Here is a 23,714-nt window from a genome sequence, read left to right on the forward strand (position 1 = left end):
CAACCAGCCTGCTCTGCTCAGTAAAGGTGCTCCAGCTTACTCAGTCTTTGCTGCAGTTAACCCCGTGACACCCGGACTGCAATACCTGAACAGCCACACAGGCCTTCATACCACTCCGTACTGTCGTACCCCCTGTTTACTCTACCAGGGGGCCGATAGTCGGAGGGTAAGGGAGCCTACCCTCTGCCCGACAGGACTCGCCGGTCTGGTAAGTAGGAGCCTGATACCTAGATGTGCCTTGTTAGAAGAAGCTCTACTTGTCCTGGTTAGGGATAGTCATGAATGCAGCTTCATCTCGGGAGTTCACTCCCAATACAGGGAGGTGGAAAACATTTTTTCTGCCCATTGGCATGTCCTACTTATGGATAAAGTGCTACATTCAGTTTTACCCTGTAGACCTAAGTTTATCTATAGAAGGTCGCTTAGTTTTGCAGACAGAAAGTGTTGGATCCCCCGTCTAGGCCTTCTACTTTCTGGGACAGAAATGTTTTTTTTAGCTGTAGGAGGTGTCGTGCTTGTAGGGAAGTGAATAGGCCACTGAGGGCCTTGGAAAGCTTTACTTCAACCTCTAATAATAAAGAATTTACCATCAAAGATTCTATCACATGCAACACCTCCTATGTGGTCTATGCTCTGCAATGTCCATGCGGCCTTATTTATATAGGGCGCACTAAGAGGCTTTTGAGAGTCAGAATTGCAGAGCATATAGCCAATATAAAAATAGGCTTTAAAGATCACAACGTATCGCTCCATTTTAAATTGATGCATAATCAGGACCCATCGGGCCTTAAATTTTGGGGCATTGATCATCTAAAGCCAAAATGGAGGGGTTCAAATCTTGTCCGTGACCTTTCTAGGAGAGAGACCCAATGGATTTTTTTGGTGGATACTTTATCGCCAAAAGGGTTGAACGTTGATTTAGATATTAATTGTTTCATAAGTGATTATTAATTTTTTAAATCAGTATTTAATCAGTTTTTATTGATCAGCTTTTTATTATTTAGTCCTTTGTAATATTGCACTGAGTATCTATTTACATTTTATCTTGGTAATTTGTGTATATGTCTCCTTTAAATGTATATTTATTTATACTTGCTGCTTAGCTCTCTAGATATTATGTGCCTGTAATATATCGGTGCCTACTTATGCTACAAGTTTCATTATGACAGTGTATTTCTATATGTATCTATTCAGGTTTCTATATTTATGTTATTCTTTATGAGGATTAATTTGCTTGCTAAAAACAGTATGACTAGGATCGGCTGATGCAGTGTATAGCTACTTTATAATTAATGTGTGGGCTTTTTTAAATGTATTAGTCCGTGCAGCATGATTTAAATGTATTGGTCCGTGCAGTATGTGGTTTGTTATGGTTTCGCACATCTCGTTGCTCCTATGAATTAAGTGCAGTATGGCTATTTTGTTCCTCTCCCCCTCCTGTAGGAAGCCGTCACTGTTTACTTCGGCTGATGACGTGCGCCTGTCGTCATACCGAACGTGCTGTGATTGGCTATGGGGGATTGGGGCGGGACAATTTAAGCCGGTCTCCTCGTTGTGTAGGCACGCCCTCTGTTGAAGTCAGGATGTGACGAAACGCGTGATGGCGTGGCCTACACGACGCCGGAAGTGACGTGCTGGATCTACAACCAGGAAATGCTCACTCGCTCCTTGTGGCTTTGAACCGGCTGATCTCCGGAACGGTGAAGTGCACAGTTTACACGCTTCCATTGCTTGATTGATTGCAGTGTTTTGTATGTATATTTAGGGGGGTTTTGTGAGTTGTGATGGGTTTCTTTTATTAAATGGAATTACGCTATGTGCGCTTTTCTTCTTGTCATTGATTTATTTGGAGCCCTGATCCCCTGTGAATCTCCCGGAGTGGTGTTGGTAGCGGTTTTGGTTAGGAGGTTTCTTCCCTTGGAGGCTTACTTATCTTTCAGCCCTGGTGAGTTTAACCCCTTGGGGGGAGTGTGTTCTCACATGGTGGAATTGAACTGATCGGTGGAAGGTGCACACTGAGACTCTGCTTTATGATCACCTATGAAAACTTTCTGAACCACTTTCCAAACTACTCACTACTCTTAAAGGACTTTAGTGTGAAGTTGGCCACATGATTATATGCTTCTTGCTCAACAATAGGACTGTTTGTAGTGTATTATCACAATTTTATTATTTTATATATACTGCTTTTTTTACAATTCGATTATGTTTTAAACGGCTGCTTTTACTATGTTATTTAAGTTGTCAGCCATTTTGTGCTAACAAATTGGGTGATACCTGCATTTTATTAATTAGGTCTATCCTTACTTTTGAACAGCATTTTTTCCTTTGGCGCTGAGAGGTGTACTGCAGGCCTGAGTGAACACCTTTGTTTATTAAAATACAAGACTATGACTAAAACTAAATCCAAATTTGACGTCAAAATTAACACTGCCCCACTGTATCCATTCCAGCTCTTTTGGCGTACTATGTACGTCCAGAGAGTGAACCTTTTATCACAAGCTAATGGTTGCAGTAGCATCCATCAGCCTGTGTGTGTTTTGTAGAGCCGGCGACCGGCTTCAAAGTGCAAGTGATGCAGCAGCTCCATAGCTGCTGACTAGGGATGAGCCGAACACCCCCCTGTTCGGTTCGCACCAGAACATGCGAACAGGAAAAAAGTTCGTTCGAACACGCGAACACCGTTAAAGTCTATGGGACACGAATTTTAAAGGCTTATATGCAAGTTATTGTCATAAAAAGTGTTTGGGGACCTGGGTCCTGCCCCAGGGGACATGGATCAATGCAAAAAAAATTTTTAAAAACGGCTGTTTTTTCAGGAGCAGTGATTTTAATAATGCTTAAAGTCAAACAATAAAATTGTAATATCCCTTTAAATTTCGTAGCTGGTGGGTGTCTATAGTATGCCTGTAAAGGGGCGCATGTTTCCTGTGTTTAGAACAGTCTGACAGCAAAATGACATTTCAAAGGGAAAAACCCATTTAAAACTACTCGCGGCTATTGCATTGGCGGTCCGACAATACACATAGAAGTTCATTGATAAAAACGGCATGGGAATTCCCCACAGGGGAACCCCGAACCAAAATTTAAAAAAAAAATGATGTGGGGGTCCCCCTAAATTCCATACCAGGCCCTTCAGGCCCCTCAGGCCTTCAGACCCTTCAGGTCTGGTATGGATATTAACCACTTGCCGACCGCCTAACGTATATATACGTCGGCAGAATGGCACGGGCAGGCAGAATCACGTACCTGTACGTGATCTGCCTCCCGCGGGCGGGGGGTCCGATCGGACCCCCCCCCGGTGCCATCGGCGGTCGGCATCTGACTGGGAGCGTCGGGAGGCGAGGGGGAGACCATCCGATCGTGGCCCCCCCCCTCGCGATCGCTCCCAGCCAATGGGAATCCTCCTCTGCCTGTGTATAGTTTCACACAGGCAGAGGATGTGATGTCATCTCTCCTCGGTCTGGCAGTTTCCGTCCAGCGCCGAGGAGAGAAGACATGTAAGTGCACAACACACAAACACACACAGTAGAACATGCCAGGCATACTTTACACCCCCGATCCCCCCCCGATCGCCCCCCGATCCCCCCCCAATCACCCCCCCCCCCGTCACAAACTGACATTAGCAGTATTTTTTTTTTTTTTTTTTTTTTTTTTTCTGATTACTGCATAGTGTCAGTTTGTGACAGTTGCAGTGTTAGGGCAGTGAGTGGTAGCCCCCTTTAGGTCTAGGATACCCCCCTAACCCCCCCTAATAAAGTTTTAACCCCTTGATCACCCCCTGTCACCAGTGTTGCTAAGCGATCATTTTTCTGATCGCTGTATTAGTGTCGCTGGTGACGATAGTTAGAGACGTAAATATTTAGGTTCGCTGTCAGCGTTTTATAGCGACAGGGACCCCCATATACTATCTAATAAAGGTTTTAACCCCTTGATTGCCCCCTAGTTAACCCTTTCACCACTGATCACCGTATAACTGTTACGAGTGACGCTGGTTAGTTTGTTTATTTTTTATAGTGTCAGGGCACCCGCCGTTTATTACCGAATAAAGGTTTAGCCCCCTGATCGCCCGGCGGTGATATGCGTCGCCCCAGGCAGCGTCAGATTAGCGCCAGTACCGCTAACACCCACGCACGCAGCATACGCCTCCCTTAGTGGTATAGTATCTGTACGGATCAATATCTGATCCAATCAGATCTATACTAGCGTCCCCAGCAGTTTAGGGTTCCCGAAAACGCAGTGTTAGCGGGATCAGCCCAGATACTCGCTAGCACCTGCGTTTTGCCCCTCTGCCCGGCCCACCCAAGTGCAGTATCGATCGATCACTGTCACTTACAAAACACTAAACGCATAACTGCAGCGTTCGCATAGTCAGGCCTGATCCCTGCGATCGCTAACAGTTTTTTTGGTAGCGTTTTGGTGAACTGGCAAGCACCAGCCCCAGGCAGCGTCAGATTAGTGCCAGTACCGCTAACACCCACGCACGCACCGTACACCTCCCTTAGTGGTATAGTATCTGATCGGATCAATATCTGATCTGATCAGATCTATACTAGCGTCCCCAGCAGTTTAGGGTTCCCACAAACGCAGTGTTAGCGGGATCAGCCCAGATACCTGCTAGCACCTGCGTTGTGCCCCTCCGCCCGGCCCAGCCCAGCCCACCCAATTGCAGTATCGATCGATCACTGACACTTACAAAACACTAAACACATAACTGCAGCGTTCGCAGAGTCAGGCCTGATCCCTGCGATCGCTAACAGTTTTTCTGGTAGCGTTTTGGTGAACTGGCAAGCACCAGCCCCAGGCAGCGTCAGGTTAGCGCCAGTACCGCTAACACCCACGCACGCAGCATACGCCTCCCTTAGTGGTATAGTATCTGAACGGATCAATATCTGATCCGATCAGATCTATACTAGCGTCCCCAGCAGTTTAGGGTTCCCACAAACGCAGTGTTAGCGGGATCAGCCCAGATACCTGCTAGCACCTGCGTTTTGCCCCTCCGCCCGGCCCAGCCCAGCCCACCCAAGTGCAGTATCGATCGATCACTGTCACTTACAAAACACTAAACGCATAACTGCAGCGTTCGCAGAGTCAGGCCTGATCCTTGCGATCGCTAACAGTTTTTTTGGTAGCGTTTTGGTGAACTGGCAAGCACCAGCGGCCTAGTACACCCCGGTCGTAGTCAAACCAGCACTGCAGTAACACTTGGTGACGTGGCGAGTCCCATAAGTGCAGTTCAAGCTGGTGAGGTGACAAGCACAAGTAGTGTCCCGCTGCCACCAAGAAGACGAACACAGGCCCGTCGTGCCCATAATGCCCTTCCTGCTGCATTCGCCAATCCTAATTGGGAACCCACCGCTTCTGCGGCGCCCGTACTTCCCCCATTCACATCCCCAACCAAATGCAGTCGGCTGCATGAGAGGCATTTTCTTTATGTCCTCCCGAGTACCCCTACCCAGCTAACCCCCCCAAAAAAGATGTCGTGTCTGCAGCAAGCGCGGATATAGGCGTGACACCCGCTATTATTGTCCCTCCTGTCCTGACAATCCTGGTCTTTGCATTGGTGAATATTTTGAACGCTACCATGCACTAGTTGAGTATTAGCGTAGGGTACAGCATTGCACAGACTAGGCACACTTTCACAGGGTCTCCCAAGATGCCATCGCATTTTGAGAGACCCGAACCTGGAACCGGTTACAGTTATAAAAGTTAGTTACAAAAAAAGTGTAAAAAAAAAAACACATACAAAAATATAAAATAAAAAAAAAATAGTTGTCGTTTTATTGTTCTTTCTCTCTCTATTCTCTCTCTCTATTGTTCTGTTCTTTTTTACTGTATTCTATTCTGCAATGTTTTATTGTTATTATGTTTTATCATGTTTGCTTTTCAGGTATGCAATTTTTTATACCTTACCGTTTACTGTGCTTTATTGTTAACCATTTTTTTGTCTTCAGGTACGCCATTCACGACTTTGAGTGGTTATACCAGAATGATGCCTGCAGGTTTAGGTATCATCTTGGTATCATTCTTTTCAGCCAGCGGTCGGCTTTCATGTAAAAGCAATCCTAGCGGCTAATTAGCCTCTAGACTGCTTTTACAAGCAGTGGGAGGGAATGCCCCTCCCCCCCCAACGTCTTCCGTGTTTTTCTCTGGCTCTCCTGTCTCAACAGGGAACCTGAAAATGCAGCCGGTGATTCAGCCAGCTGACCATAGAGCTGATCAGAGACCAGAGTGGCTCCAAACATCTCTATGGCCTAAGAAACCGGAAGCTACGAGCATTTTATGACTTAGATTTCGCCGGATGTAAACAGCGCCATTGGGAAATTGGGAAAGCATTTTATCACACCGATCTTGGTGTGGTCAGATGCTTTGAGGGCAGAGGAGAAATCTAGGGTCTAATAGACCCCAATTTTTGCAAAAAAGAGTACCTGTCACTACCTATTGCTATGATAGGGGATATTTACATTCCCTGAGATAACAATAAAAATGATTAAAAAAAAAAAAAAAATGAAAGGAACAGTTTAAAAATAAGATAAAAAAATAATAATAATAAAGAAAAAAAAAAAAAAAAAAAAAAGCACCCCTGTCCCCCCTGCTCTCGCGCTAAGGCGAACGCAAGCGTCGGTCTGGCGTCAAATGTAAACAGCAATTGCACCATGCATGTGAGGTATCGCCGCGAAGGTCAGATCGAGGGCAGTAAGTTTAGCAGTAGACCTCCTCTGTAAATCTAAAGTGGTAACCTGTAAAGGCTTTTAAAGGCTTTTAAAAATGTATTTAGTTTGTCGCCACTGCACGTTTGTGCGCAATTTTAAAGCATGTCATGTTTGGTATCCATGTACTCGGCCTAAGATCATCTTTTTATTTCATCAAACATTTGGGCAATATAGTGTGTTTTAGTGCATTAAAATGTAAAAAAGTGTGTTTTTTCCCCAAAAAATGCGTTTGAAAAATCGCTGCGCAAATACTGTGTGAAAAAAAAAAATGAAACACCCACCATTTTAATCTGTAGGGCATTTGCTTTAAAAAAAATATATAATGTTTGGGGGTTCAAAGTAATTTTCTTGCAAAAAAAAATTATTTTTTTATGTAAACAATAAGTGTCAGAAAGGGCTTTGTCTTCAAGTGGTTAGAAGTGTGGGTGATGTGTGACATAAGCTTCTAGATGTTGTGCATAAAATGCCAGGACAGTTCAAAACCCCCCCAAATGACCCCATTTTGGAAAGTAGACACCCCAAGCTATTTGCTGAGAGTCATGTTGAGTCCATGGAATAATTTATATTGTGACACAAGTTGCGGGAAAGAGACAATTTTTTATTTTTTTTATTTTTTTTTGCGCAAAGTTGTCACTAAATGATATATTGCTCAAACATGCCATGGGAATATGTGAAATTACACCCCAAAATACATTCTGCTGCTTCTCCTGAGTACGGGGATACCACATGTGTGGGACTTTTTGGGAGCCTAGCCGCGTACGGGACCCCGAAAACCAAGCACCGCCTTCAGGCTTTCTTAGGCCGTAAATTTTTGATTTCACTCTTCACTGCCTATCACAGTTTCGGAGGCCATGGAATGCCCAGGTGGCAAAAAAAACCCCCAAATGACCCCATTTTGGAAAGTAGACACCCCAAGCTATTTGATGAGAGGTATAGTGAGTATTTTGCAGACCTCACTTTTTGTCACAAAGTTTTGAAAATTGAAAAAAGAAAAAAAAAAATTTTTTTTCTCGTCTTTCTTTATTTTCAAAAACAAATGAGAGCTGCAAAATACTCACCATGCCTCTCAGCAAATAGCTTGGGGTGTCTACTTTCCAAAATGGGGTCATTTGGGGGGGGTTTGTGCCACCTGGGCATTCCATGGCCTCCGAAACTGTGATAGGCAGTGAGGAGTAAAATCAAAAATGTATGCCCTTAGAAATCCTGAAGGCAGTGATTGGTTTTCGGGGTCCCGTACGCGGCTAGGCTCCCAAAAAGTCCCACACATGTGGTATCCCCATACTCAGGAGAAGCAGCTAAATGTATTTTGGGGTGCAATTCCACATATGCCCATGGCCTGTGTGAGCAATATATCATTTAGTGACAACTTTGTGCAAAAAAAAAAAAAAAAAAAAAAAAATTTGTCACTTTCCCGCAACTTGTGTCAAAATATAAAACATTCCATGGACTCAACATGCCTCAAAGCAAATAGCTTGGGGTGTCTACTTTCCAAAATGGGGTCATTTGGGGGGTTTTTATGTCATCTGGGCATTTTATGGCCTTCAAAACTGTGATAGGTAGTGAGGAGTAAAATCAAAAATGTACGCCCTTAGAAATCCTGAAGGCAGTGATTGGTTTTCGGGGCCCCGTACGCGGCTAGGCTCCCAAAAAGTCCCACACATGTGGTATCCCCATACTCAGGAGAAGCAGCTAAATGTATTTTGGGGTGCAATTCCACATATGCCCATGGCCTGTGTGAGCAATATATCATTTAGTGACAAATTTTTGTAATTTTTTTTTTTTTTTTTTTTTTTTGTCATTGTTCAATCACTTGGGACAAAAAAAATGAATATTCAATGGGCTCAACATGCCTCTCAGCAAATTCCTTGGGGTGTCTACTTTCCAAAATGGGGTCATTTGTGGGGGTTTTGTACTGCCCTGCCATTTTAGCACCTCAAGAAATGACATAGGCAGTCATAAATTAAAGGCTGTGTAAATTCCAGAAAATGTACCCTAGTTTGTAGACGCTATAACTTTTGCGCAAACCAATAAATATACACTTATTGACATTTTTTTTACCAAAGACATGTGGCCGAATACATTTTGGCCTAGATGTATGACTAAAATTGAGTTTATTGGATTTTTTTTAGAACAAAAAGTAGAAAATATCATTTTTTTTCAAAATTTTCGGTCTTTTTCCGTGTATAGCGCAAAAAATAAAAACGGCAGAGGTGATCAAATACTATCAAAAGAAAGCTCTATTTGTGGGAAGAAAAGGACGCAAATTTCGTTTGGGTACAGCATTGCATGACCGCGCAATTAGCAGTTAAAGCGACGCAGTGCCGAATTGTAAAAAGTGCTCTGGTCAGGAAGGGGGTAAAACCTTCCGGGGCTGAAGTGGTTAAGGGGAACCCCGGCCACAATTAAAAAAAAAAATGACGTGGGGGCCCCCCTAAATTCCATACCAGACCCCTCAGGTCTGGTACGGATTTTAAGGGGAACCCCGCGCCAAAAAAAACAAAAAACGGCGTGGGGTCCCCCCAAAAATCCATACCAGACCCTTATCCGAGCACGCAACCTGGCAGGCCGCAGGAAAAGAGGGGGGGACGAGAGAGCGCCCCCCCTCCTGAACCGTACCAGGCCACGTGCCCTCAACATTGGGAGGGAGCTTTGGTGTAGCCCCCCAAAACACCTTGTCCCCATGTTGATGAGGTCAAGGGCCTCATCCCCACAACCCTGCCCGGTGGTTGTGGGGGTCTGCAGGCGGGGGGCTTATCAGAATCTGGAAGCCCCCTTTAACAAGGGGACCCCCAGATCCCGGCCCTCCCCCCTGTGTGAAATGGTAAGGAGGTACTTACCCCTACCATTTCACTAAAAAACTGTCAAAAATGTTAAAAATGACAAGAGACAGTTATTGACAATTCCTTTCTTTAAATGCTTCTTCTTTCTTCTATCTTCCTTCATCTTCTTCTGGTTCTTCTGGCTCTTCTGGTTCTTCCTCCGGTGTTCTCGTCCAGCATCTCCTCCGCGGCGTCTTCTATCTTCTTCTCCTCGGGCCGCTCCGCACCCATGGCATAGGGGGAGGCTCCCGCTCTTCTCTTCATCTTCTTCATCTTCTTCATCTTCTTCTCTTCTTCTTTTCTTCTCTTCATTTTCTTCTCCGGGCCGCTCCGCATCCATGTTGGTATGGAGGGAGGCTCCCGCTGTGTGACGACGTCTCCTCGTCTGATGGTTCTTAAATAACGGGGGGCGGGGCCACCCGGAGACCCGGCCCCCCTCTGACGCACGGTGACTTGACGGGACTTCACTGTGACGTCACGGGGAATGCCACAGGGAAGTCCCGTAATGTCAGCCCCACCCCCCATTATTTAAGAACCGTCAGACGAGGAGACGCCGTCACACAGCGGGAGCCTCCCTCCATGCCAGCATGGATGCGGGGCGGCCCGGAGAAGAAAATGAAGAAGAGAAGATGAAGAAGATGAAGAAGATGAAGAGAAGAGCGGGAGCCTCCCCCCATGCCATGGGTGCGGAGCGGCCCGAGGAGAAGAAGATAGAAGACGCCGCGGAGGAGATGGTGGATGAGAACGCCGGAGAAAGAACCAGAAGAAGAAGAAGATGAAGGAAGATAGAAGAAAGAAGAAAGAAGAAGCATTTAAATAAAGGAATTGTCAAAAACAGTCTCTTGTCATTTTTAACATTTTTGACAGTTTTTTAGTGAAATGGTAGGGGTAAGTACCCCCTTACCATTTCACACGGGGGGGGGCGGGATCTGGGGGTCCCCTTGTTAAAGGGGGCTTCCAGATTCCGATAAGCCCCCCGCCCGCAGACCCCCACAACCACCGGCCAGGGTTGTGGGGATGAGGCCCTTGTCCTCATCAACATGGGGGCAAGGTGTTTTGGGGGGCTACCCCAAAGCACCCTCCCAATGTTGAGGGCATGTGGCCTGGTACGGTTCAGGAGGGGGGGTGCACTCTCGTCCACCCCTCTTTTCCTGCAGCCTGCCATGTTGCGTGCTCGGATAAGGGTCTGGTATGGATTTTTGGGGGGACCCCATGCCGTTTTTTTTTTTTTTTGGCGCGGGGTTCCCCTAGGGGGACCCCCACATCATTTTTTTTTACATTTTGGCCGGGGTTCCCCTTAATATCCATACCAGACCTGAAGGGCCTGGTATGGAATTTAGGGGGACCCCCACGTCATTTTTTTTTAAATTTTAGTTCGGGGTTCCCCTGTGGGGAATTCCCATGCCGTTTTTATTAATGAACTTCTATGTGTATTGTCGGACCGGCAATGCAATAGCCGGGAGTAGTTTTAAATGGGTTTTAAAAAATGAAATTTAAAGGGATATTACACTTTTATTGTTTGACTTTAAGCATTATTAAAATCACTGCTCCTGAAAAAACGGCCCTTTTTAAAACTTTTTTTTGCATTGATCCATGTCCCCTGGGGCAGGACCCAGGTCCTGTGGGGAATTCCCATGCCGTTTTTATTAATGAACTTCTATGTGTATTGTCGGACCGGCAATGCAATAGCCGGGAGTAGTTTTAAATGGGTTTTTTCCTTCGAAATGTAATTTTGCTGTCAGACTGTTCTAACACAGGAAACATGCGCCCCTTTACAGGCATACTATAGACACCCCCCAGCTATGAAATTTAAAGGGATATTACACTTTTATTGTTTGACTTTAAGCATTATTAAAATCACTGCTCCTGAAAAAACGGCCCTTTTTAAAACTTTTTTTTGCATTGATCCATGTCCCCTGGGGCAGGACCCAGGCCCTGTGGGGAATTCCCATGCCGTTTTTATTAATGAACTTCTATGTGTATTGTCGGACCGGCAATGCAATAGCCGGGAGTAGTTTTAAATGGGTTTTTTCCTTCGAAATGTAATTTTGCTGTCAGACTGTTCTAACACAGGAAACATGCGCCCCTTTACAGGCATACTATAGACACCCCCCAGCTATGAAATTTAAAGGGATATTACACTTTTATTGTTTGACTTTAAGCATTATTAAAATCACTGCTCCTGAAAAAACGGCCCTTTTTAAAACTTTTTTTTGCATTGATCCATGTCCCCTGGGGCAGGACCCAGGTCCCCAAACACTTTTTATGACAATAACTTGCATATAAGCCTTTAAAATTAGCACTTTTGATTTCTCCCATAGACTTTTAAAGGGTGTTCCGCGGAATTCGAATTTGCCGCGAACACCCCAAATGGTTCGCTGTTCAGCGAACTTGCGAACAGGCAATGTTCGAGTCGAACATGATTTTGACTCGAACTCGAAGCTCATCCCTACTGCTGACCACTTTCACAGAGCCTGCTGTGCGGTGCTGCCCTGCCGCCCTCCTTCCCGCTGGTAGCCCATCCTCCTCCTGGAGTTCCCAGGCTGTCTCTTGCTAACACATCCACCGGCGGGGGGGAGAGAGACTGCAGTGAGACCAAGGCAAATCGATGCCTCCATCTCACATACAAACAATTAATTAAACCAGAAGTGATGCACCATTTCCCAGCCAGAACAGCCAGGAGACACATCTAACCAAGCCGGTCTGTACTTGGTTAGCTGGTGTGAAGGGCAGGGGAGACATAGGGATCTTAGACCTCTAATGTCTCCAAAAAGAGTACCTGTCACCTGTCCAATGCTAATACATAGGGGTTTATTAACCGCTTGTGATAGCAATCACGTAAAAGTGAATAAAATAAAAAAGTAAACAAAATAAATAAAATGTTAATAAAATATATTAAAAAAAATAAAAAAATGCCAAAACCCCTAATGCCCCGCACACACACAAGCCCCGGGCGCGTACGTGTATATAAACTGCGGCCGCACCACACATGTGACATATCGCCGCAAACGACAGAATGAGAACAATAATTCTAGCACAGGAGCTCCTAGTTAACACTAAATTGATGAGCTATAAAGGCTTTTTTTTTTTTCATCATTAGTTTTTATTGATTTTTGCAAAGAGCATATAGCAATACAATGTGCACATTGTATATTAGATACAGTACAGTCGTTCAAATGTATACAAAGAAACAGATTAGCTGATTAACGCTATAGCATATAGCAGAGAACTGTCATATTACCGCTTCCGGTATCGGAAGTTAATTATGGCATGAGTAGCACTACCCCAGATGCCCTAATGGGAACACTTTTCACCCGGGGGGGTGGCACTCTGAGTGGACAGTCTCCGACTTAGAGAGATAAAAAGTAAAATAGAGTCTATAGACAAAAGCAGTAGCAATATTTAAGAGAAAAAAAACTTATCAAGAAAAAAACGGTAACGATATGTTGCTTATCAAGAAAATAAGAAAGGGTTTCTGGATCATCAGGTGTTTGATTATGAAAGGAATGATGCAGCTCCAGACCACAACTCCCATGGTCTCCATTTATATTTCACAGTGTGTGTGAGGCCTGTACTAGAGGCCATCATCATTTCAAAACTGTAGTGGAGGTTCACCGTATCCAGAGTATGTTCAACGGAGGGGGTAGTATCCGTTTTCCATAGTCTTGCGATGCATAATCTTGCAGCTAACAGAATATGGGTCACTATGTATCTGTATGGTGTTGGTATTGTTTCAATAGTGAGGTTCAGAACAGCTAGATCAGGTGTTGGGTGTATATCTTGGTGTGTAACGTCTGAGAGTATTTGGAAGATCTTGTTCCAGTAGTTAAGCAATCGTGGGCATGTCCAGAAGATGTGGAGTAGATCACCTTTGATTGAACAGCCGCGCCAACATTGTTCACTGGTAGAAGGATTCAATTTAGCAATTCTGGATGGGGTTAAGTACCATCTGAGATGTAGTTTTTGGGTGTTTTCCCAGAGCGTGGCGCATTTTGTGGATTTATAAATTGACTGGATCGCTTTTTGCCATTGGTGTTCCGTGTAGGTCTGACCTAAGTCATGTTCCCAGTGAATATGTGGGGGTTTCTTGGTAAACTGCTGTTTATGGTGTAAGATATTATAGAATAGGGATATTCCCTTGCGTTTGGGGATGGAGCACGTTAGAAAATCCCATGCTTTAGGATGTATAGTGTACAACTGAAGGTGGGAGTCTCTAAGGCAATGCGTGACTCGCAGGTAGGTGAAGAGTTCTGTTTGGGGTAAGTTATACTCTTGTTTCAAGAGGGTGAAAGATTTGGGTTTGTCTAGGAGTAGAATGTTTTGTATGGTTCTGATACCTTTCTTGGCCCATTGGTTTAAATTCAAGTCTGGAGAGAGGTGTTGAAGAGATTCAATAGGGATAGGAATGGGAGGAGTGTCGGGTGTGTCGCCGCTGTTGTGTATTAGTTTTTTCCATGCTGAGATTGATGCCACCATGGTGGGAGGTGTTGCCACTGATAGTTTTGGACCCCAGGGTGAGCTCATCAACCAAGATTGTAGTTTTGGGCGAAGCAGGTGGGAATGTTCTATTGAGCTCCAAAGCTTGTTAGGATTTGTGCGGAACCACTCGCCGAGCTGGTCCAGTATCGCTGCTGTGTGATAGTCTTCGAAGTCTATTGTCCCTGAACCCCCTCGCTAATCTGTGATTTCTAAGTGTGGAGTGTGCGCATCTAGGTTTGGTAGCTATAAAGGCTTTTAAAGTGTCTCCAATGGTGATTTTTGGGCATCATAGTTTTTGCCGATATTGCGGGCGCACACAATTTTAAAACATGAAATGTTTGGTATCTATTTAGTCAATGCAACATTTTATATTTTAACCCAAAATGGGTATTATATGGTGTGGTTTTGCACTAAAATTCATTTTATTATATTTTTTTCTGGAAAATTTTGCGTTTAATAAACAGTTGCGCAAATATCACGTGAAACAACAATTTGCAATGATCACCTATTTATTCTACAGGGCCTCTGCTTTCAGAAAATATATAATGTTCTGGGGGTTTATGTAATTTTATTGCCAAAAAATTTATTTTTTTTACAAATAAAAAAAAAAAATTGCTCTGAAGCCGAACTGGGTATAGAAAGTGTGAATGCAGCCTTATGCCATGTACACACAAGCGGATTTTCCATCAGAAAAATCTTGGATGGTTTTTCCGACGGAATTCCGCTCAAGCTTGGCTTGCATACACACGGTCACACAAAAGTTCTCTGAACTTTCGACCGTTAAGAACGCGGTGACGTACAACACTACGACGAGCCGAGAAAATGAAGGTCAATGCTTCCGAGCATGCGTCGAATTGTTTCCGAGCTTGAGTTCCGAATTGCTACAGACAATCACAATTTTCGATCGGAACCTTTTCCGACCGAAAAATTGAGAACATGCTCTCAATCTTTTGCTGGCTGGAATTCAGCAGCAAAAGTCCGATGGAGCATACACACGGTCGCATTTTCCGACCAAAAGCTCTCATCGGTCTTTTGCTGGCCGAATTACCGATCACGTGTACGCGGCATTACAGAACTGTTGCAGGTTCTTTTACTGATGATGGATTCTTTTTTTATCAATTTATCAACATTTGTTGAACTTTATTAACATTGCAGATTCTTTGAAATGCGAAGAATGTGACATGGGTGTCGGTGTATATGATAAACAAACTGATCACAAATAAGAAAACAAAAATGAAAAAATCCTACCTGCCGAAATTACCGGGTAAGTGTCAACTAAATACCTTTTATTTATATCATCCTTACAGAGAAATACAACAAATTTATTTATTTATTTTTTTTTTTTTTTGGGGGGGTGGGGAGAAGCACAGCACCAAACACATTAGTTGTATATAAAATGATCTGTATCCCATCTACCTGCAGGCAGATGCTTCATGTAAAAATCCTCCCTGCAGTGTCTCCTTCAAAGCCATCAGATATCTTCTGGCAATATGAGAGTTAAAAGGAGGGCTGTAACTAATTATTATTTTCATAATCAATTAGTTGGCCAGTTATTGTTTCGTTTAATCGATTATTCCAATATAAACCTCAAAAAAAGTGTAGTGTAGTGTAGTGTAGATATAGATATAAATAACCAGCTATATGGTTGAGGAACAAAATATCTAATCCACTCCAGAATAACAGAAAAGATATACTAATATATATATATATATATATATATATATATATATATATATATATATATATATATATATATATATATATATATATATACCCCCAGAAGATATATAGGTATTTTAACTAGGAGTCAGACATGAAGTTATATGAAGGGTGGAGGGGATATAAATATTTTATTTTTAGAAGTACCAAAAGCTTAGAATTTTTTGTATGGCTATAATTATTCTAAATATAATGTACAATACTGGTAAACTTTTATTTGTAAGGCATTACTATTACATTTATTTACCTCCAGTCTATCAGCCTCCAGCTTCTCTGGGTTAGATGCTGATCTTCCCTACACAGAGCCCTTACAGTGATTGTAAACCTTGGATTGCTTTTTAAAATGACAAACATGTTATACTTACCCGCTCTGTGTAATGCACAGAGGAGCCTCCTCCTCTTCTGGGGTCCCCCACTGGCACTTCTGGCTCTTCCTACCTTCAGAGTGCCCCTACAGCAAGCCACTTGTCTTGGGGGTACTTGTGTGAGTGTGGCTTGGCGCCTTGCTCCTTCCTCACAGGCTGTGATTGACAGCAGCAGGAGCTAATGGCTCCTGCAGCTGCATCTGAGTCCTGTGAGGAAGAGAGATTGCAGCTGCTCTCGGGCACAGTGCTGGATTAAGATTGGGATCAGGTAAGTACGCAGGGGGGCTGGGGGGGGGGGGGGGGACTGGGGGGGCTGGTCACCAAGGATTTTTTTATCTTCATGCACTAAGGAAAAAAAAAGCTTCTGCCTTTAGAATCACTTTCAATCTCTTCCTTCTCCTGCCCAGGACTACATGTCCCGTGAGGCATTGCTCACACATTCACAAGTTCTCCGGCACTTACTGTATAGATGATTTACTGAACTGTATGTGTGCTGCACTGTGTATACTGATATGTAAACAAATAATGCATTCTGTATGCAGGCTGACTAATTGGCTGACCTACTAATTGATTATGAAAATAGTTGACAGCTATTTTTATAATCAATTAGTTGTTTCAGCCCTAGTTAGGACTCAGGAGCCCCTGCAGCTAGTCTGAAAAGTTACTCTGCTCACCCACCCCATTCTGCCTTCTTCCCCATTCACAAAGCCCACATTACAACACTCCCACAATGCATCGCACTCTGTGGATGGGCGGTGGAGATCCTGTCACTCAACTGCTCCTCCTCCATTCACGAAATGTGATGGATGAAGACTTGTTAAGGAGGTACCGTGGAGAAGATTTTTTTCAAAAACCTGCAGCCTGCCAGTAATGGGGTACACATTATTACATATAACCAATTGGTTTGGGGCTGAATTCCCCAAAAATACTAAGATTCAGCTTTAAAATGAATGTCCTTTTTATTCATTTTTAAAAAAAGTTAGATACATATACTGTATGTAAGTGTTATCAGTGTAATGTTGTAGTAATCTGATCAATCTGGATTATTAACCTATTGTGGACCCCCATACATCGCTTCCTGCTTCTGGGTTTAGGGCGCGCGCATGCCAACCCCCCATCAGCACCCACTGTGATTGTACACAATAGGGGTCTGTCAGCAAGTCCCGGCCAATAATTACTGGGTGGAACCTGCTGATCAGTTGTGTCCAATCACAGCCCAGAGCCCTGTCTTGATTCCATACAAATTTTTCTATTTCTTATCCCTGCAAAGCAAAAAGATATTTAGTAAAAAGCAGCACATATTACACATTGTTAGGCACAAAGTTAACCGTTTGATTCCCCTAAATGGGGGCTGACCTGGTCAGGGTCCAGCCTGAGGTTGCCACTTCATTCACCCCTCTAGGAAACCATAGATGTACGACTTCCAGGGGCTACCCCCTTTTTCCCTTAAATATTAACCCCTTTCCAGCCAGTGTCATTAGTACAGTGACAGTGTATATTATTAGCACTGATCACTGTATTAGTGTCACTGGTGATGTCAGTGGCAGTCAGTTCCCACACAGCGTCAGTTAGGCTACTTTCACACTGAGGTGTGCGGGTGCTGGCGGTACAGCGGCGCTAAATATAGCGCCGCTTTACCTTCGTTTTAGCGGCACTAGCGGGGCAGTTTTAACCCCCCGCTAGCGGCCGAAAAAGGATTAAAACCGCCCACAAAACGCCGCTGCAGCGGCGCTTTGCGGGCGGGTTTGCAGCGCTGCCCAATTGTTTTCAATGGGAAGGGGCGCTTTAGGAGCGGTAAATACACCACACCTACAGCACACCAAAGATGCGGCTTGCAGGACTTTTTAGACCGCCCTGCAAGTGCACCGCTCCAGTGTGAAAGCCTTCGGGGCTTTCACATTGGAGTGTATTGAGCGGCTCTTTCGGGGAGCTTTGCAGGCGCTATTTTTAGCACTTTAGCGCCTGCAAGGCGCCTCAGTGTGAAAGGAGCCTAAGGCCCCTTTCACACTGGGGTGGTTTGCAGGCATTATTGCGCTAAAAATACCGCCTGCAAACCGCCCCTAAACAGCCTCCGCTGTTTGTTCAGTGTAAAAGCCCGAGGGCTTTCACACTGAAGCGGTGTGCTGGGAGGAGAAGAAAAAATCTCCTGCAAGCCGCATCTTTGGAGCGGTGAAGGAGCGGTGTATTCACCGCTCCTTCACCGCTCCTGCCCATTGAAATCAATGGGACAGCTCGGCTATACCGCGGCTATAGCCGCGCTGTACGAGTGGTTTTAACCCTTTTTCGGCCGCCAGCGGGGGGGGGTTAAAAATAGCGCTGTTTTACCGCCGACGCCCCCTACCGCCCCAGTGTGAAAGCAGCCTAATGCTGGCCATACACTATACAGAAAATCGGCCGAACCCATTTTCGAAAAACGAACGTTTGACCGTGACCGCAAACGATCTTGCCACCATGTAATGGCCGATAAATCGTTCAGTGGACATAAGTAAATAATTTTTTGTTTGTTTTTTTACATATACCTAGTGCAGACAGTTCGGACGGGAAACACATTAACCTTGCAATTTATCGTACGTTCGGCAGAAATTTTCCAAACATACCGTTCGTTTTTTTTCCACAAAAACGTCACAAACGATTATCGATTTGTGCCCCATTAACTTGCCAAAAAACGAACGAAGTGTCTATACGAACGATTTTTTGGCCGATTTTTCGTATAGTGTATGGCCAGCATTAGTGTCAGATTGCCTGCCGCTCTATTGCAGTCCCACTATAGGTTGCTGATGACCGCCATTACTAGTATCAAATACATTTCAGTATATATATATATATAAACCATAGATTGTAGATACTATAACTTTGACACTGACCAGTCTATATAAACTTATTGGGTTTTTTTTTGTTTTTGTTTTTACCAAAAACATGTAGCAAAATAAATTTTAGCCAAAATTTATCAAGAAATGTGATCTTTAACCTTTTTTTATAACAGAAAGTAAAAACATATTGCTTGTTTTTTTTCAAGATTTTCAGTCTTTTTATTGCAAAAAATAAAAGACCCAGATGTGATCAAATTCCACCAAAAGAAAGCTCTATTGGTGTAAAAAATATATATACACATTTGGTTTGTGTACAGCATTGCATGACTGCGCAATTACCAGTTAAAGTAGCACAGTGCTGAATAGCAAAATATGGCCTGGTCTGGAAGGGGGTAAATCCTTCCAGAGGTCAAGTGGTTAAAGTTAAACTCAATGTTTACATAAGGGGACTGGATCACCACTCTGGTATGGGGATTCACAGAAACATGTTGTCCTGGATTTCTACTTTCTCATTAAAGCCCAATTATATTAAATTAACCGCCTGCCGACCAGCCGCCGCAGTTGTACTGCCGCAACATGGCTCAGCTGCGCAAATCACCATCATGTTATGTTGGTAACATATTCGGCCGCTAGGGGGCACGCACGCATGCCCCCTGCTCGCCCACGGAGCCGATGCGAGTGCCCGGCGGACGCGATCACCGCCAGGCTCCCGCGATCGCTTGGGCACACGGAGAACCGGGATCTGTGTGTGTAAACACACAGTTTCCAGTTCTCTTTCTCTGAGGGGAGAACAGACAGATCGCCAGAGTATGAACAGCGATCTGTCACCTCCCCTACACAGTCCCCTCCCCCCTTCAGTTAGAACACACACTAGGGAACACAATTAACCCCTTGATCGCCCCCCTAGTGTTAACCCCTTCACTGCCAGTGATATTTTTACAGTAATCAGTGCATTTTTATAGCACTGAGCGCTGTAAAAATGCCAATGGTCCCAAAAGTGTGTCAAAATTGTCCGATGTGTCCGCCATAACGTTGCAGTCCCGATAAAAATTGCAGATCACCGCCATTACTAGTAAAAAAAATGAATAATAAAAATGCCATAAAACTATCCCCTATTTTGCAGACGCTATAACTTTTGCGCAAACCAAATAATATACGCTTATTGCATTTTTTTTCTTTTCAAAAATATGTAGAAGAATACGTATCGGCCTAAACCGAGGAAAAAAATTTTTTTTTTATCTCTTTTTGGGGGATATTTATTATAGCAAAAAAGTTAAAAATATTGCGTTTTTTTTCAAAATTGTCGCTCTTTTTTTTGTTTATAGAGCAAGAAATAAAAATCAGAGGTAATCAAATACCACCAAAAGAAAGCTCTATTTGTGGGAAAAAAAGGACGTCAATTTTGTTTGGGTACAACGCCGCACAACCGCACAATTGTCAGTTAAAGCGACGCAGTGCTGAATTGCAAAAAGTGCTCTGGTCAGGAAGTGGTTAATTTAGCTAAATATATTAAGGGTTCATAAAACCAAAAGGTGTGCAAACTCTTATGCCCTGTACACACGATAGGATTTTCCTATGGAAAATGTGTGATAGGACCTTGTTGTCGGAAATTCCGACAGTGTGTGGGCTCCATCACACATTTTCCATCGGAATTTCCGACACACAAAGTTTGAGAGCAGGCTATAAAATTTTCCGACAACAAAATCCGTTGTCGGAAATTCGGACACAAAGTGCCACGCATGCTCAGAATAAATTAAGAGATGAAAGCTATTGGCTACTGCCCCGTTTATAGTCCCGACGTACGTGTTTTACGTCACCGTGTTCAGAACGATCAGATTTTCCAACAACTTTGTGTGACCGTGTGTATGCAAGACAAGTTTGAGCCAACATCCGTCGGAAAAAATCCATGGATTTTGTTGTCGGAATGTCCGATCAATGTCCGACCGTGTGTACAGGGCATTACAGTTTGATTTCTTCATGAAGCAATCCTAAACTTAGTAGAAAAGCCTGTCTCCTGCACGCATTCTACATAGAAGAACCCTTGCTCTCTGAGTGGAAGTAGTGTTCTCTCTGCAGAGGTCTAATACACCCCCTTTCCAACCAACCAGAAGCATGCATTTTGTTAATTGCAGTGTTGTAGGTCTATCTTCAATTAGCGGACCTCCAGCTGTTGCAGAACTACAAGTCCCATGAGGCATAGCAAGACTCTGACAGCCACAAGTATGACACCCAGAGGCAGAGGCATGATGGGACTTGTACTTTTGCAACAGCTGGAGGTCCACTAATTGCATATCCCTGGTAACCCATCCCTTGCACAGTCATCACAACTTCTCTTCAATCAAGGAGGACTGTTTTCTGATTGAAGAGAATTAGTTGTGACTGTGGGGGTGGGGGGGGGTGGGGTAGGTCAGACTGCAGCATTTACACACAGGGCAGTGGTCATTATCTTTACCCTGTGGCATAGACTTTTGGACTGGTGCTGGAACACAATTATGCATAGCTCCCAACTGTCCCTGATTTGGAGGGACTGTCCCTGATTTGGAGCAATGTCCATCTGTCCCTCATTCCTCCTCATTTGTCCCTCATTTTGGCTTGATCAATATAGATGTGTATAAAATGTACTTTTCATCTATCAAAAAGTGTTTTCAAGTGTTAAACCTTTCCTCTGATTTCTAAATTGCTGTATTTGTAAATTCCAAAAGCCAAAATAAAGGAATATTAGTGGTAAAAAAAGCACTTGTGGGTTTAACCAATCTTCTTTTTTTGTATATTTCTCCTTTAAGGGGGCGTGGCAAGGGGTGTGTCCTATGCTTGCATACTTTTGGTGATAGGTGTCCCTCATTCCCATGTCAAAAAGTTGGGAGGTATGCAATTATGAAAAAATAAAAACCACCATTTTTTTTAAACTGTGCCATCACATTACAGAAGCACAAAAACGAGCTACAGATAAACCGCTTTATTTTCTAGTGAACATCAGCCGAGTATGCCAATTCATGCTAACAAGGTACAGACATTGGTATCTAAATACCTAAAAATATACCAATAAAAACAAGACCTTATTATTATAAAGGAAGCACAAAGCAAAGGGCGAGATACAAATATATAGATTTCCTCAATTATATTTTGGGGTTCTGAGGTAAAGCCACAATCCTGTAAATGTATTGTCTGTGTTTCTGTAGAGGCCATCAAGAGTTTCCACCATCAGCTGTCTTCATATGATGATCCATCACTGAGGAGGATATACGAGTATTACAGAGAGGATCTGATCCACATCCTGGAGAACATAGACACTGGGGACCTCTTAAAAGAGCTAAAATCTCGGAATCTCTTAAGCATAGATGTAAGACAAAAATATTTTGAAATAAACTGCAATATATGTCAGTGAAAACCACATGTGAGTACTCATATTTGTTGCCGAAGTTATATGCAAATCTTGATGACCAATAGGAATATGTGGGGGAGGGGCCTATGGGGAAGCTTCAACACTGCCTGGAAATGTTGCAGTCAGTTCAGCTCGGGATTCGGCCATGAACTGGAAGGTTTGTGAGGCAACTACAGGTAGGCCTCTGAACTTTATAACTGCAACATCCTCCTCCTCCACTGTTTACCTTCTTAACACAGGATTGTGTACAGCCGTGGCCAAAAGTTTTGAGAATGACACATATTCATTTTCACAAAATCCGTTGCCTCAGTGTTTTTAGATCTTTTTGTCAAATGTTACTATGGTATAATGAAGTATAATTACAAGCATTTCATAAGTGCCAAAGGCTTTAATTGACAATGACATTAAAGTGGTTGTAAACCCTAGAAAACAAAAAACAAAAACCTGCAAGACAAAGTCATAATGAGCTAGTATACATAGCATACTAGCTCATTATGAATTACTTACCTGAGATCGAAGCCCCTGCAGCCGTCCTCTTAAACACTCCGGCAAGCCGACATCGCTCCCGGAGTTACTTCCGGGTATCGTGGGCTCCACCACTGTGATTGGCCGGACCCACAATGACGTCACTCCGCGCGCGCGTGCCAGTAACGGCACAGTCTAACTGAAGCAACGGCATGTACTGCCATTGCTTCAGTGTGCATGTTCTGAATACAGGGGCTATCTCCTAAACCGTGCAGGTTTAGGAGATATCCAGTGTAGCTACAGGTAAGCCTAATTATAGGCTTACCTGTAGCAAAAAGTGTTTGTAAAGGGTTTAAAATCACTTTAAGTTTAAGTTTATGCAAAGAGTCAATACTTGCAGTGTTGACCCTTCTTTTTGAAGACCTGCAATTCACCCTGGCATGCTGTCAATCAACTTCTGGGCCACATCCTGACTGATATAATCAATGCTTGGAGTCTGTCAGAATTTGTGGGGGTTTTTTTGTTCACCCGCCTCTTGAAGATTGACCACAAGTTCTCAATGGGATTTAGGTCTGGGGAGTTTCCTGGCCATGGACCAAAAATTTTAATGTTTTGTTCTCAAAGCCACTTAGTTATTACTTTTGCCTTATGGCAAGGTGCTCCATCATGCTGGAAAAGGCATTGTTCCTCACTCTGATCTGTGATCAGCAGAGTCTCATTGACTCATTATCACAGAGCGTGCCCCCTGCGGGTCACGTGGGGAGCATGCAAAGGGATGGACATCATATGACGGCATCTCGGCAAAGTAGGTCCGTGCTGTAGCCGTCATTTGGCTATAGCACAGATGCAAAGGAGTTAAAAAATAAAAAAGAATCGTCACCAGGTTGTCCCGACCTTTTTTAAAGCAGTGTTCCAGACTTTTTTTTTTTTTTTAAAGTCAGCAACTACAAACACTGTAGCTC

At 43.7% G+C, this 23,714-nt stretch overlaps 1 protein-coding gene across 3 annotated transcripts in view; it reads left to right on the forward strand.

The window, feature by feature from the left end:
- Positions 1–23,714, forward strand: part of LOC141116964 (NACHT, LRR and PYD domains-containing protein 12-like) — a 264,975-nt gene that overhangs the window by 31,990 nt on the left and 209,271 nt on the right. For all 3 annotated transcript variants that reach the window (XM_073609492.1, XM_073609494.1, XM_073609493.1), the window contains 2 exons: positions 15,167–15,275; positions 22,085–22,245. In XM_073609492.1, coding sequence (XP_073465593.1) covers positions 15,209–15,275; positions 22,085–22,245 — 228 coding nt within the window. In that variant the 5' untranslated portion in view covers positions 15,167–15,208. The remainder of the gene's footprint in view (positions 1–15,166; positions 15,276–22,084; positions 22,246–23,714) is intronic.

Source organism: Aquarana catesbeiana, linkage group LG13 (genome assembly GCF_042186555.1).
Source record: "Aquarana catesbeiana isolate 2022-GZ linkage group LG13, ASM4218655v1, whole genome shotgun sequence".
NCBI classification, from domain to species: Eukaryota; Metazoa; Chordata; class Amphibia; order Anura; family Ranidae; genus Aquarana; species Aquarana catesbeiana.